This window comes from Mustela lutreola, chromosome 14 (assembly GCF_030435805.1).
Source record: "Mustela lutreola isolate mMusLut2 chromosome 14, mMusLut2.pri, whole genome shotgun sequence".
Lineage (NCBI taxonomy): Eukaryota > Metazoa > Chordata > Mammalia > Carnivora > Mustelidae > Mustela > Mustela lutreola.
In genome coordinates this window covers 39,807,569-39,824,198 of record NC_081303.1, presented here as the reverse complement: position 1 = coordinate 39,824,198, position 16,630 = coordinate 39,807,569, and the positions used below count along the sequence as shown (strand labels likewise).

At 44.1% G+C, this 16,630-nt stretch overlaps 1 protein-coding gene across 8 annotated transcripts in view; it reads left to right on the top strand.

The window, feature by feature from the left end:
* HHAT (hedgehog acyltransferase) overlaps positions 1–16,630 on the top strand; it is a 352,540-nt gene that overhangs the window by 74,217 nt on the left and 261,693 nt on the right. For 6 of the 8 annotated variants that reach the window (XR_009347601.1, XM_059146892.1, XM_059146890.1 and 3 more), the window contains exons 5-6: positions 10,199–10,393; positions 12,724–12,939. Coding sequence is in view for 7 of the 8 variants with exons in the window: in XM_059146892.1 (XP_059002875.1) it covers positions 10,199–10,393; positions 12,724–12,939 (411 nt within the window). In the remaining variant the exon portion in view is untranslated. The remainder of the gene's footprint in view (positions 1–10,198; positions 10,394–12,723; positions 12,940–16,630) is intronic. The other 2 variants (XM_059146893.1, XM_059146896.1) reach the window with 1 other exon arrangement.

The following is a 16,630-nucleotide window of genomic DNA, read 5'->3' as shown; positions in this document are numbered from 1 at the left end:
AGCAGACTCCCCGCTAAGCAGGGAGCCTGATATGGGGTTCGATCCCAGGACTCCAGGATCCTGTCCTGAGCCAAAGGCAGATGCCCAACCAACTGAGTTAGCCAGATGCCCCTATAAAATATCCCCCCAATATCCTGGGGGGATATAAAATCCCCCAGGAGATTTTAACATAATTTCATGACTAATTGATATATAGAAAAAACAAGGAAAATTTAATTAATAAGCTTGATATAAGAAGTATATGTAAATTGTTATATCTAACAACTAGGGAATTCATATTCTGTATTAAAGAATACAGAGTATTAATAAAAATTAACCACATAGGGGTCACATGGGTGGCTCAGTTGGTTAAGCATCTGCCTTTAGCTCAGGTTGTGATTCTGGGGTCCTGGCATTGAGCCAGGCTGCGTTAGGCTCCCTGCTCAGCCTGCCACTTTCTCCCTGCTCCTGTTTTTTCTCTCTCTGTCTCAAATAAATAAAATCTTAAAAAATTAATCATATATGGACCATAAATTCAACAAATCTCAAAGGTATTTTCAAATAGATTTTGAAGTATGTGTTTTATATAGGTTACCCTCTTTAATCCCAGTGCAATTAAGTTTGGAAACCAGTAACACAAGATGATCTAAAAACTCTATTTCATTTAGAAATTAAAGAGAACATACTTTTAAATAATTTGTAGGTCAAAAAAGAGATCATACTAGAAATTAGAAACTAGAAATGAATGAAAAATATTACATATCAAAACTTACAGGGTGTGGCTAGAATGATACTTAATTGTAAACCATAATCTTACATACTCATATTAAAAAAAGAAAGGCTGAAAAATACTGAACTAAGCATACAACTTAAGTTAGAAAGAATAGAAGGAAAGGAAGGAAACAACAAAAATAATAGCAGAAATTAATAAAATTTTCACTGGCAAGATTGGTCAAGGAAAAACAAAGTGCACAAATAAGCAGTATTAGGTATGGAAAAGCTGATGAAAATATATAGTAAGAGGATGTTTTGTACAACTTTACACCAAAAGTCTTGAAAACTTTGGCAAAGCAGGCACATTGCTAGAAAATACAACTTACTGAAACTGACTCATGAAGAAATAGAATGACCAAATTGTGCTATGACCGTGAAAAGAAATTGAATCACTAGTCAAAAATCTGTCTGTAAAGAAAACACTAGTAATATACCAACTCTACCAAAAATCCAAGACACAAATGACCTAAATCTTTCCCAGACTTTTTCAGAAAAGAGAAAAAGAGGGAACCTACCTTTTAAGAAGATAGTATAAAATTGATACCAAAGCCAGAGGATGTACCCTACCAGATATTATGACTTATAAAAATATGATAATGAGGACAGTGTTGTATGGGCAGCAGGGTAGACATATGGACCAATGGAACAGAATAGAGTTTAGAAAATGCCTGTGCATAGATGGGACACTTGTTTTGTGACAGAATTAGCATTTCGGATCTGTGTGGAAAAGATGAAGTGTTTAATAAACGTTGGTGACACAATTGTTTAGCTGTGTTAGAAAGAAATGCACACTTTTCCTTTTCAGTGGAGAGTAAGGACTTAACGGTGAAAAGGTATATCATTTTTAGAAAGCGTGATGTGGAATATCTGTTAATGATAGGGTTGGGAAAGATTTCTTAAGATAAAAAGTAGAAATTGTGAAGGAATGAATTGGTAAGTTCTTATTCTAATGTAGTTAAACTTATCAGTGTATAATCCTGTGTAATCAGCAGTGTGTACATCATTGGATATATCCAAAGAGACAATGAAGAAAGTGAAAAAGCAAGTCACTACGGGACGCCTGGGTGGCTCAGTTGGTTGGACGACTGCCTTCGGCTCAGGTCATGATCCTGGAGTTCCGGGATCGAGTCCCACATCAGGCTCCCAGCTCCATGGAGAGTCTGCTTCGCTCTCTGACCTCCTCGCTCATGCTCTCTCTCACTGTCTCTCTCTTAAATAAATAAATAAAATCTTAAAAAAGAAAAAAAAAAGCAAGTCACTAATAGGTAATTTACAAGCTGACAGATAAGTATTTAGAATACATAAAGAAATTTTCCAAGGTAAGACAAATCACCCAGTAAATAATGGCTCAGGATGTGGAAAGAAATCTGCAGAAGAGGAGACACAAATGACCAATAAACTTGGAACACATGTTCCACTTTATTAGTAATCAAGCAAATGCATCTTAAAACCATATCATTTTATACTCTCCAGTTGCGCAAAGACAAAACTCCTGGTTGTGTCAAGTAATGGCTACCTGAATTCCTACAGAGAGCTTGTGAATATGTATTTTTTTTTGCAATACAAAGAGGTGCCGAGCCCATAGCTGCAGTATGAATTCTGACATATCCCCTGGAGAAACTCTTTTTTGCCAGTCAGGGGATGAGTCAGGACATTCATTGAAGTGATGTTTATAGTAATGAAGAACCAGAAGCAATCCAAGTGTCCGTTATGGGGAAAAGGAGAATTGTGGTGAATTTATTCCACGGAAAGGACTGAATCATAGCTGTGATGGTCAACACAGTTGAATTTTTGGATCAGCACGTTGAGCTGATAAGGCAAGTTGCAGAGGATTCCATCAGATATGATCCCATGTAAAGCTCAGAATTGTGCAAAACTAAATGATACATTCACATGTATGCTTACAAAGATGAGATAACTATTAAAATTCTGGATAGTAGTCATGTCTGGTTGGGATGGGAAGTAGGTATGATGGGGTTTTGGAATAGAGGTGAGGTTCAGTGGGGTGAAGTAGTCTGGAGCGGACAACCAAGAAAGAATTCTCGAGACGTCTGTGGTGTAAAATCTGTGCTTATTAAAGCACAGGGACAGGATCTGTGGGCAGAAAGAGCTGCTGCCCTGGGGTTTTGAGGGGTGGCTGATTATATACTACTGAGTTGGGAGAGGTGAGGAAAAAGGGAGGTTTTGAGAAAGAACTTTCATATGTTAAGAGCCATGGGCTCCTGGAGGCCTTGCCATTGATAAGTTAAGGTTGTTTACCCCTCTAGTAAGGCATTAAGAGTGAGCTAGTTGGGAGCTTCCTGGAGGAATGTTACATTCCTCCTATCACACGTCCTTATGAATGGGCTGCAGGTTTAAAAGAAATTCAGTTTTATTTACATTTCCTTCTGTCTCAGCCTCCCTCAATTTTATGGAGGAGAGAGTGATGTTAGGACTTCAGGAAACTGAGCTCTTGGTCTCTGGAAGTTAGGCTGTTGATAAGCAAGCTTCTTCCATGTAACTCACTAGGACATTTATAAACTGAGGGAGACCCATGTCTTGCAGGATTGTGATCCAAGTTAACTATTTGTTCCTTTAGGGCAGCCAGGAGTGCCTGAGGAATGTCCTGTATATCCCATGGGGCAGGGGGTGTTTGTGGGCTGTCCGCTTCAGCTTTGCCCTCAGCTTGCCTTCTGCTCCCTCATCAGATAGCATTGGAGGAGATGCATGTCCACCCCCTTTTTCCCTTTGATGGTTTGTTTTAATTGAGGCCCAAGTGACCTCTGGCCAGCACCCTCCAAAACCCTGGTAGAGCCTTGTCCTTCTGCAGCTGGTGGCCCGTGTGTGGGGGCTGTTTTCCTCTTCTCTATGCCTTACAGACTTTATAAATAATCTTTTCTCTGTTGATTTTTTTTTTCCTGTTTTGATTTTTGATATACTTGTAACTGCACATGTGGAAGAATGAAGCGGGCAGAAGGAAAACTGAGGGTGCCCTGGGCATACCCAACTTTTTCATCTCCTGTCCCCCTTATGACTCTTGTACCTGTATTGGGCCTGACGATGGCCACATCCATTTGGTCTCCTTTGCCTCTCACTTGTTCTTGCCAGTTCGTGTTTGCTTCCTGTAGATTAATGTCTCTCTAGCTTTTTTCTTTTTCCTTTATTGCCCCCCTTCCTCTCTGAGCCTTTTTATTTTTTAATATTATTTATTATTATTTTTTAAAGATTTGTATTTATTTCAGAGAGAGAGAGAGAGAGAGAGTGTGTGTGTGTGTGTGTGTACAAGAAGGGGAGGGTCACAGGGAAATCAGACATCCGGCTGAGCAGAGAGCCTGATGTGGGGTTCAATCCTGAGACTCCAGGATCATGACCTGAGCCAAAGGCTGATGCTTAACTGGCTGAGCCACTCAGGTGCCCCCACCCCCACCTTTTTCCCAACTGTGACTTACTGTGAAATTTTAATACCACAGATACACTGTTTATGTCATATATGCATACCTATGCTTTATGCATAAAGAGTGAGGTTTTCTTGCCTCCAAGAAGCAGCCCTCACCGCAGGCGACCTGGCCCGGTGGAGAATGCTAGATGTGGATTAACCTTCCAGAGGCTCACCACCGGATGCACCTCCATTCCAAACTGCCTCCATTTTCAGCTGCTGTTTTGCATGTACCAGCATTAGAAATATACCTGGTTTAGGATCTAGATGTTTCTCCACTTAATTTGCTTGTAACTTTGAGTTAGGCTCTTTTTATCTTAGGCAGTATTCTGAATACTTAAGAGTACTTAAGTGAATCCCACATTTGCCACCTTTTAGCTTCGTGGTCTTATAAGCCAGTTAGTTATAGTATCTTTGAGCCCATTCCTCATTTATGCCATAGGGAAGGTGCTGCCTGCTTCTCAGGGTAGTGGTGAGGGTCTGATGTTTTTCAGGGTTATGCTTGTATGGGATGAAAGCCAAGGGCTGCTGTGGGCTGCTGACATTTGCTGTGTGCCATGACTGTGATCTGTGTGTTTGCTTCTGGGAGCAGTCACCTCTACCGTGCTCAAGAAAGGAGGCCACTGTCTTGAGATTCTGAAACCCTGAGGGTAGAGGCTGTCTGTCCAGCCATACCTACACACCTCCCCTGCCTGTCTTTCTCTGACCCTCTCTCAAACTTGGGTTGGGTTGTGGGGATGGGGGGGGAAGGATTGAGACGCAGACCCTTCCCCTGACAAAGCTGGGTGAGCACACAGAGGAAGCTAAATACTGATCTTGATTCTGGGCCTGCTGCCGTGGTGGGCTGGGTGCCTGGGAGGAGGTGGGGGCCCCATCTGCCTGGGGATGTCAGGGAAGGCTTCCCAGGAGGTGCCTTTGAGCTGCGGTCTGAAGGAATGCAGGTGTTTGCTTCTTTTAGCTTCCTGCATCTCTGTACCAGGCCTGGGTGGGCAGGTGGACTCTGTATCTGTAGAGCACATCCTATGCAAAATCAGGGGGAGAGCACTGAGTCATCAGTGTGTTTCTGTCTATCCCCTCATCTCAGGTGCAGGCTTGATTTGTGTGACAGCTGGTGGGCGGGGTTCTGCCTGTGGCTGGGGCACAGGGCTTTCTCTGTCTGAGTCTGCTTGGCCCTGATAGGTAAGTAGGAACCACAACTTTGGCCCATTAGCTTTGTGTTTCACCACCTGGACTAAGTATCCCAGATGGTGGGTGTTTATGGGACTTCTTCAAAGTGGAAGATTTGGGCTGCAGCTGTCTTGTATTTCCCCATTCCTGGAGGGGTCAGGAGGTGTGGACAGACAGCCCTTGCAGGGAAGGCATGTCAGCATCTGAGCTAGTCTTGCTGTTCCAGTCCGTAAGTCCTGAAGGAGGCTTCCCATCTCCATCTATGTCTCCTCTCTCTTCCTTTGAGGGTCGCACCTCCTCCCAGAGAGAGGCAGGTTATGTCCAAAAGTGTGACTGCATTGCTCTTCTCGCTTTTCTTCCCACCATGATAAGTAATAAAACTTTCCACCGAGCTTCTTGGCCAAGGTTAAACGCTTTTTCTCTGGGTAGGGCGCTCTCTCTGGGTTTTGGCGAGCCTGGGTCAGAGGCCGGGAGGGGAGGCTGAGGAAGGCCCGGAGCTTTGGCTGTGGGCTTGTTATGATTGGATTGTGTGTTGGGTGGGTCAGACCGTTGCCTCCCTTCTTGAACACCCCTGTGGCCTTGCCACCGCCTGAGACATTGCGTTCTCTGCCCTCGGAACTAAAAATAAAAATACCCCTGTGTGCACCTTTTGAGGAGGCTGGCCTGGTGTGGGGGCTGCGGGTGGCTCTGTTGCTAACCCCAGAGCTGAGTCTTCAGTGTACCTCTGACTGGCAGAACCCACATCATTAGCATGGGGCTCTGACCAGCTGAGCTCGTCAGCCACAGGACTGCAAAATGTGGTCCCATGGCACTGGCTGAAATGAGTAAACTAACCTCTGGAAGGCTGTGGTGAGCAGTGTTCCTGCCAGCATCTTATTGAAACCACACACCTAATAGGAATCTCATGTGCTAACCAGACTCTTCTGCTCCCTCAGTGCATATCTAGGGAGGACTGAAGTCTGCTTTGTGAAGGCCCACTGGCCTTTGCCCCCAGGAAAGGCAGGCTAGAATGTAGTTGTTTTGACTCTGGGATGGTTTTGGTTTTTCTTTTTGGGGAGATATATACATATAAATATATATATCTATTTAATAGCAGCTGCAATTGATTATATAGTATATAATAAATTATGCCATGCATAAGGATTATTGATTGATTCTTTTTATTTATTTCTCAAACAATGCCCCCACTGAGTGGTTTCTGGGAAGCTGTACAAAAATAATTCATAGACAGCAAAGTCTGGTAACGTTGCCAACAGGAGTCCTCACCAAGGCTTTACCCTTTCACCCTTCCCTCTGGAGGTGAGCTGAGGAGGGAGCCCTACCCTCCTGTCACTCGGTGCCCGCAGCTCAGAGCAAGCTGATGGGAGAGAAGGATGGCGGGGTCGGGGGCATTGCCAGCCGCTCTCCCTGGGGCTAGGTCTTTACTCCTGATTAAGAAGATTTGAAGAACAGAAGGGTGAAGTTTCTCGCAGGGGTGCTGAGTTCAGCCTCGGAAACACGCCAGCTCAATTGGTTAGTCTCCTTGAACCCGTCCATTGGGTGAGAGGCAGTGGGTTCTACCACAGATGTCCACCTTCATGGCTTGGGACCTGTGCCTTGACCAAACTCTCTGAGCTTTCACAACACAAATCGAGTAGTAAGAGACCCCTGTGAGTGGAAAGCAGGCAGTAGGCAGCGAGACGTGAAATGACTCCATTCCATCTGTACAGGCAAAGCCGCCTTGGTTCATGAGGGGTCAGCGGTACAAGTACAGACCTTCGAAAACAGCAGCTTTTCATGTTCGTCGACTAAAAAGCCCCAAGTGTTGGTGCTGACTTCTTGTCACCTGTTAATCATAACTACCAGGTTAAGCCCAAAGACTTGGGGAAGCATATCCATCCCCCCCATCTACCCACTCAACATTTGTTCACTTACCCAGTATTCATGGGATGCTCGCTGTCTGCTTGGTGCCATGTTAGACTCTGGGCCTACGTTATTGTAATTTGAACAATTACAATATTGTAATTGTAATTACAATTAGCCTGCGGAGGGGGACTGTCAAGCAGAGGGTCCGTTTGGTGTCAACACAGGGAGCAGCGGACAGGTGGCTGTCCTTCAGTCCGGGGCAGGAAGCACTGTGTTCCTTTAGGAAGGCTGCTGCATTAGCTCTTCAGCTGAATCTGAATAACCACAAAAATATAGTTTCTTTCTTACTGTTTGTTAGACCTTTAAAAGTTTCTTCTCTTCCCTCACCTGCCTTTTCGTCTTCTATTAGAAACGGAAGAGCCTGGAGTGAGGCAAGTGAAGGGGGTCAGGACAGGCCTGGGCCTCAGCAGAGTTCACCCAGCCTGTCTTATTCTCAAGCTTTGGGTGGCTTACACTTTGATATCCTTTACTTTATTATTTTTAAAGATTTATTTATTTTAGAGTGCAGGAGTTTGGGGAGGGGGAGAGAGAGAGGCAGAGAGAAGAGAGAGAGAGAGAGAAGCAGAAACAGACTGCACTGAGCCCAGAGCCCAGTGTGGGGGCTCAATTTCATGACCCTGAGATCATGACAAGCAGTTTTGGAATAGAAATAGGTGGAACAGGGCTGCTTTAGGCCTTTGCACATGAAAATGGCCTTTGAGCCCTCCCCCTCCTCTTCCTCCTCAGAGAAGCAGGCCATCCATGGGGCTGCTTGCTGGTGGGCAAATCTTCTATTTCCAGCTGATTCTGCCAGTTTCAGATGCATGTGGAGGGTTAGTGGTTGGAGGAGGTGTGTCATAAGGGCTGTACTGAATGCGGGGACGGTCCTTTTCTGATGCCGGTCAGAGAACAAGGCATGGATGACTGATCATGCTCTCAGGAGTATAGTGGGGTTCTTATTTATATAACTTAAAAAAAAAATTGGTGATTGTTTTTGCCTATTTTACATCTTTTCCTTTATATCACCTGTCTGCCGTGGATGTGTGTGGTAGAGCTGCCTCTCCTTACTGGGGAGAAGGAGTAGGTGATACGAGGGATAGTGGAGAGTGTGCAGGTAACATGAGAGCCTTGTGTCCGCCATCTTGGAACAGTACCAAGTGTTGCCTGCCTGTCCTATTGAGCAGGAGGAAGGCCATGAGGGATGAGAATTGGGACAGAGTTGTGTGCCTCTTAGGTAGCTTTGGTGAGCACAGTTAAATTCATCAGAGAATCTTGTTCCGCTTTTTCCATATTGAAGCCCCTTAGTCTGTGGTTAAGTTTCCAAATGAAAGCTGAACACATAGGCTTCTTCCACATGGATCAAATCATGCTTAATAAAAATGTGGCTGTGTATGTGTGTAGCCCATGGAAAAGGATCTCTGGTGGTCAATCCTCTAGATCCTGTTGGAACCCCCCCCCCCCCATTTGTTAAAATCAGTAAAATAGTCTTTGGCAACCTTGCTTCTTATAATTGGACTCTGCTCAGAGATGAGTGTTTGGGGGAAAATTTGAAGTAAATTTATGTGACTGTTTTCTGTGGGCAGTAGGATGGAAAAATTGTAAAACAGAACTACAGATCTCTCTGATTTTCTTGGAACTTAAAAGTGGCTGACTTAGCCGCTCATCTAAAATGTTCTCTCTTGGGCTGGAGTGTAGGTTTGGGAAAGAATTGTATTTAGACAATATTTTGGAAGAGTTAGCATCTAAAGATGAGATTTACAGCTCCTGGTCTACATCTGTCTTTGCCTTAAAGAATTCTTGTTTTCACAAGAAGACCTCAATTCAAGCATTCCCCACTTTTTAACTCAGTGTATTCCTGGAAACATATTTTCAAGTGCACACCAAAAAGACTCATCATATTTCCCTATAGGAATAATAACTAGAATTTGTAATGTCCTTCCTATGTGTGCAGATACTGTTGTGAGGATTTTACATGCATTAACAATCCTCACAGCAAGCTCATGAAATAGATACTGTTATCCTAATTTGACATATGAAAAAACTGAGGCACAGGGGGATTAAGTAACTTGCCAGGGGGCCACACAGCTAGTTAATGGGGACACCAGGATTTATTTTAGGCAGTTGGACTTCAAAACTTGAATAATTAAACCACTATAATATGTGGTTAATATGTATCTATAAACAATATTAAAATATTATTGTGGCTTTTAAGTAAAGATTTACCATCCAGATATGACCAAGAATATATCATAAAAGCAAAGACATCTTTAATTATTTATTCAGTGTCAGTAATTACAAAACTTGATAACTGGAGAGAAAATATTCTGATTCTGCTAAGATGGGAATGAACTTGTCCATCAGATTGATTAGGCAAAGGCCACAATACTGTATAAAGTAGGTAAGATACACTTTTTCTGTGACATCAGTTTGATTGTGAATGATATGCTAGTAAAAATGTACCAAAATATTTTAATTTAAATCTCTGGTTTGGAGTTTCGAAAGCCGTTTGTGAATTTGAATGGCCCAGTTGTCTCAGTAAGACTCCCGAGAAAACGTGCACCAGCATTTTCTTTTACCTTCAGTTCTGCAGAATAGTGTATGTAGGGGCTAGTGTTCCAGATTAGTAGTTTTTCCACCAGTTTTCTTGCTTCCATAGGTCTGTTGAAAAGTCAGTTAAGTATCTTGTTGGGGGAATCCAGTGGTCTGGGTGGCTTTGGCTGAAGGCCTGAAAGTGGTTCCTTCTTTCTGGGTGGATCTGGTGGAGTTCTGGGGTTAATGTGGAAGGTCCTTTTGAATCCTGTTTGTCTGTGTTACACTAAATCCCTGGGGCGGTAAGAATAGTTTTGTTAATGGATCACTAAGTATTATGCTCTTATATGTAAAACCTTTAATAGCAATACCCATATAGCTAATTCTTTTGTCTTTTCCTCCCCGGCCCTCTCCTTCCTTCTCTCTCCCTGGATCCCTCCCTGTCTGCAGCACAGACCCTGGATCCTGGGGGCTTATGGAATATGGGCCTCCTGGTGTGTGCTGGGGGCCCATGGCACAGCCATTATTTTTCTCCACACCCTCATCTCCTTCTGTGTAGCCCAGTTCCGGTCGCTGTTCCTCACATGGCTCTGTTCTCTCCTCCTGCTCTCCACACTGAGGCTGCAGGATGTGGAGGAAGTTAAGGTAAGTGTTGCCGTTTTACCCTTGGAAGGAGATGCTGTCTTTGGCAGAGCTTCCATTAGGGAGATGTCTTGTTTTCAGCCAAGAGTCAATTGAGGAAGCATGGTGGGGGTCCCCCTAGTGGCCACGTGGGGTTGGTACATGTGAGTCCTGGTGTGTTGCATTCTGCAGTCTTGTCTTTTGAATCTATGTCCTAACCATCTAAGGCTGCCCAGGGTCGATCTTGTACTTTTCCCAGTTTAATAGGCATGGGTGGTGCCAGATGTTGCAGGAACAGAGGGTAAGGAACAGTGGGAAAAGAAAGCAATAGTCTCTGCATTTAACAAAAATCATCTGTAGAGTGCTCTACAATTTATAGGAAAATTTCACATTCCTTATCTCATCCAGTGCCCATGATGGCCCCTGAGACAGATAAGGCAGGTGTTTTCCTGGCCCAGAAAATCTTAGGAAGTTTTTATATTCTTTCTTTGGTCATCATGGAACTGAAATTCTGCAGTGTCTTTATTTTAGTTCACTTGTTCATTCGCTCATGCATTGATTCAAGTGACAGCACTTGGCAAGGTCATGGGAAAGAACATGATGGGAAAGCTGAGCCAGTGGATGACCTGGTTCCACTGCTCTTCTAGTGACTGTATTTCTACTTGTGAGACTGGGGACAGTCATTTAACCTGACTCTCAATTACATCATTTCGAAAATGGAAGTAATAGGTGCTCTGTGTTCCTCACGGAGTTGTTCTGAGGCTCTAATAAGATGATATCTGTTAAGTGATTTTGTAAAAATGGTTAGGCTTTTGAGAATTCAGTTATTTTTTCTGTTATATTATCTTAGTTTTTCTTCATTCTCATCAACAGATTGGGGCTAACACTTTAAGCACATATGTTAAAATCTGGGCTTCAGAGAGAAAGTAGGGTAAAAGCTTCAATGGTAATTATCACTTGTTTGGGGATAGTTAGTATCAGTTGTGGGTGTTGGTGGAGAATGAATAGTCCATTTATATTGTGTAGACTAGAGATTTGAGAAATACTGCCCGAGGGGAAAAAATGACCAGAAACTTGTTGCTTTGGGTTTTCATGCTTTTGCCCACATCGTTCTCTCAGTCTTTATTGGTGGCTGCTACAGTCCCGGGCATGGAACAGAAACTCTTCAGTGCTTAGTTTTTCTGTGGAAGCCCTAAAAGTGTCCCCATGCATCACATTCACCATTCCTCCCTTTGTCCCAGTTTTCTATCTTGTATTCCCATAAATTGTTCTTCTCATTAAAAAAGCAATATATAAGTATTATGGAAAATATAGAAGCATGATGATTATAAAATGACCCATAATTTTATTCCTGGTTATACTATTTAGATTTTACCACAGATATTTTTAGTACATGCTTGTTATTTCTTTTTTCATGTTGCATTGTGTACTTCCATGCCTATCTCCTGTATGAGAATTTAGATACATGGTGGGCAGGGACTGTTTTTCTTTTCTTTTTTAAAATAATTTTTAAATTAAAAAAAATAAACATATAATTTTTTAAAATAATAAACATAATACATATAATGTATTATTAGCCCCAGGGTACAGGTCTGTGAATCGCCAGGTTTACACACTTCACAGCACTCACCATAGCACATACTCTCCCCAATGTCTATAACCCCACCACCCTCTCCCTACCCCCTGCTCCTGGCAACCCTCAGTTTGTTTTGTGAGATTAAGAGTCTCTTATGGTTTGTCTCCCTCCCGATCCCATCTTGTTTCATTTGTTCTTTTCCTACCCTCCAAAGCCCCCATGTTGCATCTCCACTTCCTCATATCAGGGAGATCATATGATGATAGTTGTCTTTCTACCATTGACTTATTTCGCTAAGCATGATACCCTCTAGTTCCAAGGGACTGTTTTTCTTGACTGTGTTTCTAAAGCTTCTTTGGCAAATAGTGCTCACTTACACGTGGAGCCAAATGAATAATAGAAGAACAAAAGGAAAAATACGTTGAAGACAGGAATCCCGTATGACATTCGTAAGCCTCTGTCTGCCTTTTGAATTGCTGAAGGAACTGTCAAAGTCCCCGCTGACTGTATTCACCTGCATGTCAAGATGAATCTGAGAGCTGTGTCTCTGGGAGAACTTTCACTGTAGTGCATCAGGCCTGATGCTACATGGATGGATGGTGGTAGAGACACTCCGCCGCCCAGTGCTCATTCACTCCTTGCTCCAATCACCAGGGAAATTTACCTGCTGCCTCTTTATGGGACAGCTGGTCTACCTGTGGAACTGATCTCCTTCCCAGGGGCCTAGATGCTATCCTTCTTTGATGCTCAAGGGCTGTTCTCTTTTGGGACTTTGCAGAGAGGCTGGTACCAGACAGAAAATGAGTACTACTTGCTGCAGTTCACGCTGACCGTGCGCTGTCTGTATTACACCAGCTTCAGCCTGGAGTTCTGCTGGCAAGAGGTGCCCTGTGGGAGCAGCTTCTACTCCTTTCCCTGGCTGGTGGCCTATGTCTTCTACTACCCCGTCTTCCACAACGGGCCCATCCTCAGCTTCCCGGAGTTCATCGCCAAGGTAGGGCCCCCTGGGGACTGGGCTGATATTCTGTAGATCAAACCTCTGCCCTTATTGGTCATGGCCATCCAGGAGACACCTGAGGCTCTGCATTCCGGGGGTGGGGGGGCTCACAGATTGAAAACACGTGATTGTCGTGACTGCTTACATAGTAAATGAAATACTTAGGGGGAGTATGTATTTGAAATGAAGGTTCACTTGTCTCTTGAGCCTGTTGGGTCAAGGAACCCTCCCCCTCCCCCGACTCTTCAGTGGTCTCTAGCAACCAGGATTAGTAACTGGGCACAGCAGGGAACTTAAGAGTGGATAGCCACTGCTGGGAGGTCCTGGGGAAAGAAAAAATTGGATTCTAATGGTATTACTTGGAAAAAGTGGAAAGGGAAACTGTCTAAGCTGTTGGTTGGCAAATACCATGTTCTTTTATTGTCACAAACTGCTAATGAAATAACTCTATCATTGCCTGGGAACTGCTCAGGGTGACTAGGTAAGACAGCAGAGTGGAGTTAGAGTTGGACAGTAGTGGTGTGTTTTGGGCTCCCAGTGCCTGTTTCTGCCCAGGACCCAGTTTCCCTGCAGCTTTGTCTGAACCTCCTGTCAAGCTGCCTTTGTCATTCCCACCTCCTTCTCCCTCCTACTTAGAATTTTCCTTCTCATGCTGCAGCCAGCCTAATGGAACATGTTTAGGAAGTCAATTAAGGTTTAGTAATCAATCATACCTAAAAGCTATGTTTCTTGAGGGACAGTTCTACCTCCTACCACAAAAACAAAACAGTCTTGATGGAGGTGGGAATAACAATGCAGGTGCACACACGTATGTGCACACATAGCACAGCCTATGTGCACACAGAACATAGCACATGCCTGTGCACAGTGCACACATGCACACACATGCACAAACGCACACACACATACATACATACGCCTGGGATGAGTTCCAAGTGCAGAGCCAGCAGTACTGATATGTATTTCCAAAGTGCAATGTGAAAGATGCTCCCTGGAAAAGTAACAGGGTTCTTAGAAATCCCATGTTCTGTCTTAAAAATACCACACAGGTTTTCATTATACTCAAAAGTGTATTTCATTATACATTTTTATATTGTGTATTTATCTATACATTATACACTTGTGTATTTCATATACACATTATAACAATAATGTGCAGCTTAAGAATTGCCAATTAAATTATTTAACTCTTTTATCCTCCATAAATCTTCAAGTGAAATTGATATTCTAGGCAAATATGTGTTTAGCATATGGTTTCTCATACCTCGGTTTGGGTTACATATGATCATTCTTCTGTCTGAAGTAACTTGAAGTTTATGTTTGAAAATTATGTTTAAAATTATTGTGTGAAAGACAGGTGGTTAGCCATGGCAGCTGATGTTCTCACAGTGTAGCCTTAGGAGCAGCAGCAGCAGGATCATCTGGGAACTTGTTAGAAATGCAAATTCTTGGGCACCCACCTTAGATCTGGTTCAGACACTCTGGGTTGGGGCCCAGCAATTGATTTTAATAGGCCTTCCAGGTGATTCTGCTGCCAGCTCAAGGTTGAGAACCACAGTTCTGAGTTCCCTGGCAGAGTTGGGGGCTGGAGGCTGGGGGTGACCAGGTTTCTTCCTGTAGGGACTCAGGTGTGGAGACGCTGGTTGCAGCTGTATCTTACCCCTCTCTTTTTCACTCCTTTCAAAATGGGAGCACTTGCTAAAAGCAGAGAACTCACAAGGCAAATTGGAACCTTTCTCTGTGGGCTGGGAAGATTCATAGGAAAGTCAGTCTAGAAAAGTCCAAATGTTTAGTACATTGCAGGGCAAATAAAGACAGCTGTTAGGGTTCTGCAGGTATAGACGGTCCTAATGGGGCACTGACCCCCTGTGAGAAAAATGGGTCTTAAAGGGGAGGAGCAATTAGCTAGGAAGATAAGCTGGTGGTGAAAGAATTACGTCTTGGAGGCCACGAAGGAAGAGGCTGCTAGGAGGGGAAGAAAGCCAGCTGGAAGAGCTTATAAGCACATTTCCTCTGAACGAGTGTGTGAGTGAATGAATGAATGTAACATGAAGTGACAATACTGACATTCTCAGTTATTAGGTTGTCAGATCAAGGAGAGCCCCAGAATGAGACTCTGCCACCAGGGGGCAGCAGAGCCCCACCATGGAAACCAACCAGAAGGCCAAACTGGTTGATAAAATGACAGTATTAAGCATGCTATGGGGAAAATGTGTCTTTCACCCAAGTTTTTTAGTATGTAAATAGTATCCACAAGATGAGGGAGGCACAGAAGAGGTGTCCTCTGTGAAGTAAGGCATGTGAAATTTGCACGTTGATCATGAGCAGGTATGAATTTGCCTGTTAAAAGGCCACAGTGCCTTAGCTTGAAGGCCATCTCAGACAGCATTTGGAGTTTGAGGAACACGTGCCCCATGTTTAATTAATTAATTAATTAATTAGACAGACAGAGATCACAAGTAGGCAGAGAGGCAGGCAGAGAGAGGAGGAAGCAGGCTCCTCGGTGAGCAGAGAGCCCGATGCAGGGCTTGATCCCAGGACCCTGGGATTATGACCTGAGCTGAAGGCAGAGGTTTTAACCCACTGAGCCACCCAGGTGCCCTGCCCCATTTATTTTTGAGTCTTTGGAACTCAAACTCTCTAGTCCCGTGGTCTGTGGACTCAGCTAGGGCTGATGCTAGAGGACAGGCTGGCTGGGGGCAGTTTTAATCAGCAGAGGCACTTACACACAAGGCTTGTTTATTCGCTTAGTCTAGAGCCTGGGGCCCCCACTTCTTCCTCTGAGCAGGCTGAATTGTGCAGCGGGGGCTGGTGTGGGGGAGGACGGTGAGGCAAAGTGTGGTAGACGAGGGGGCTTTTCCTCACTGAGGGCTGTGCTCCCACCCCCAGTGGACAAGTTATCTCACAGCGCTCACAGTTATCTTGCCTGGTGGCTAAGGGCAAAGGCCCTGGAGCCCACCCCTGTTGTTAGGGTTTGAATTCCTGCTATGTTCTGGCTTGAGAGCGTTTGGTGAATTACTTACCTTATTATTATTATTATTATTTTAAGATTTTATTTATTTATTTGACAGACAGAGATCACAAGTAGGCAGAGAGGCAGGCAGAGAGAGAGAGAGGAGGAGGCAGGCTCCCTGCTGAGCAGAGAGCCCGATGCGGGGCTCGATTCCAAGACCCTGGGATCATGACCTGAGCCGAAGGCAGAGGCTTTAACCCACTGAGCCACCCAGGCACCCCTCTTGTTCTTGTTGTTGTTTTGTTTTGTTTTAAGCAGAGTGACAAAAGATCCTTGGGTTTCAATCCATTGCTTGAACTGAGAATTTAGGAATTTGGGCCTGTCATTCTTTTCTTCCTCTCTTATTAAAGCTCCCTGTGGGAGTTAGAAGCAAACAGCCTGCATCACGTTTCTTGAATTAAAGGATACCATGCTCTTTTTTAAAAAAATATTTTATTTATTTATTTGACAGAGAGAGAAATCACAAGCAGGCAGAGAGGCAGGCAGAGAGAGAGGAGGAATCAGGCTCCCTGCTGACCAGAGAGCCCGATGCGGGGCTCCATCCCAGGACCCTGAGATGATGACCTGAGCGAAGGCAGAGGCTTTAACCCACTGATCCAGCAAGGCGCCGCTACTTACCTTATTTGTGACTCTTGTTACCTTATCAGTGAAATGGGAAGAGTAATAGTACCTCCA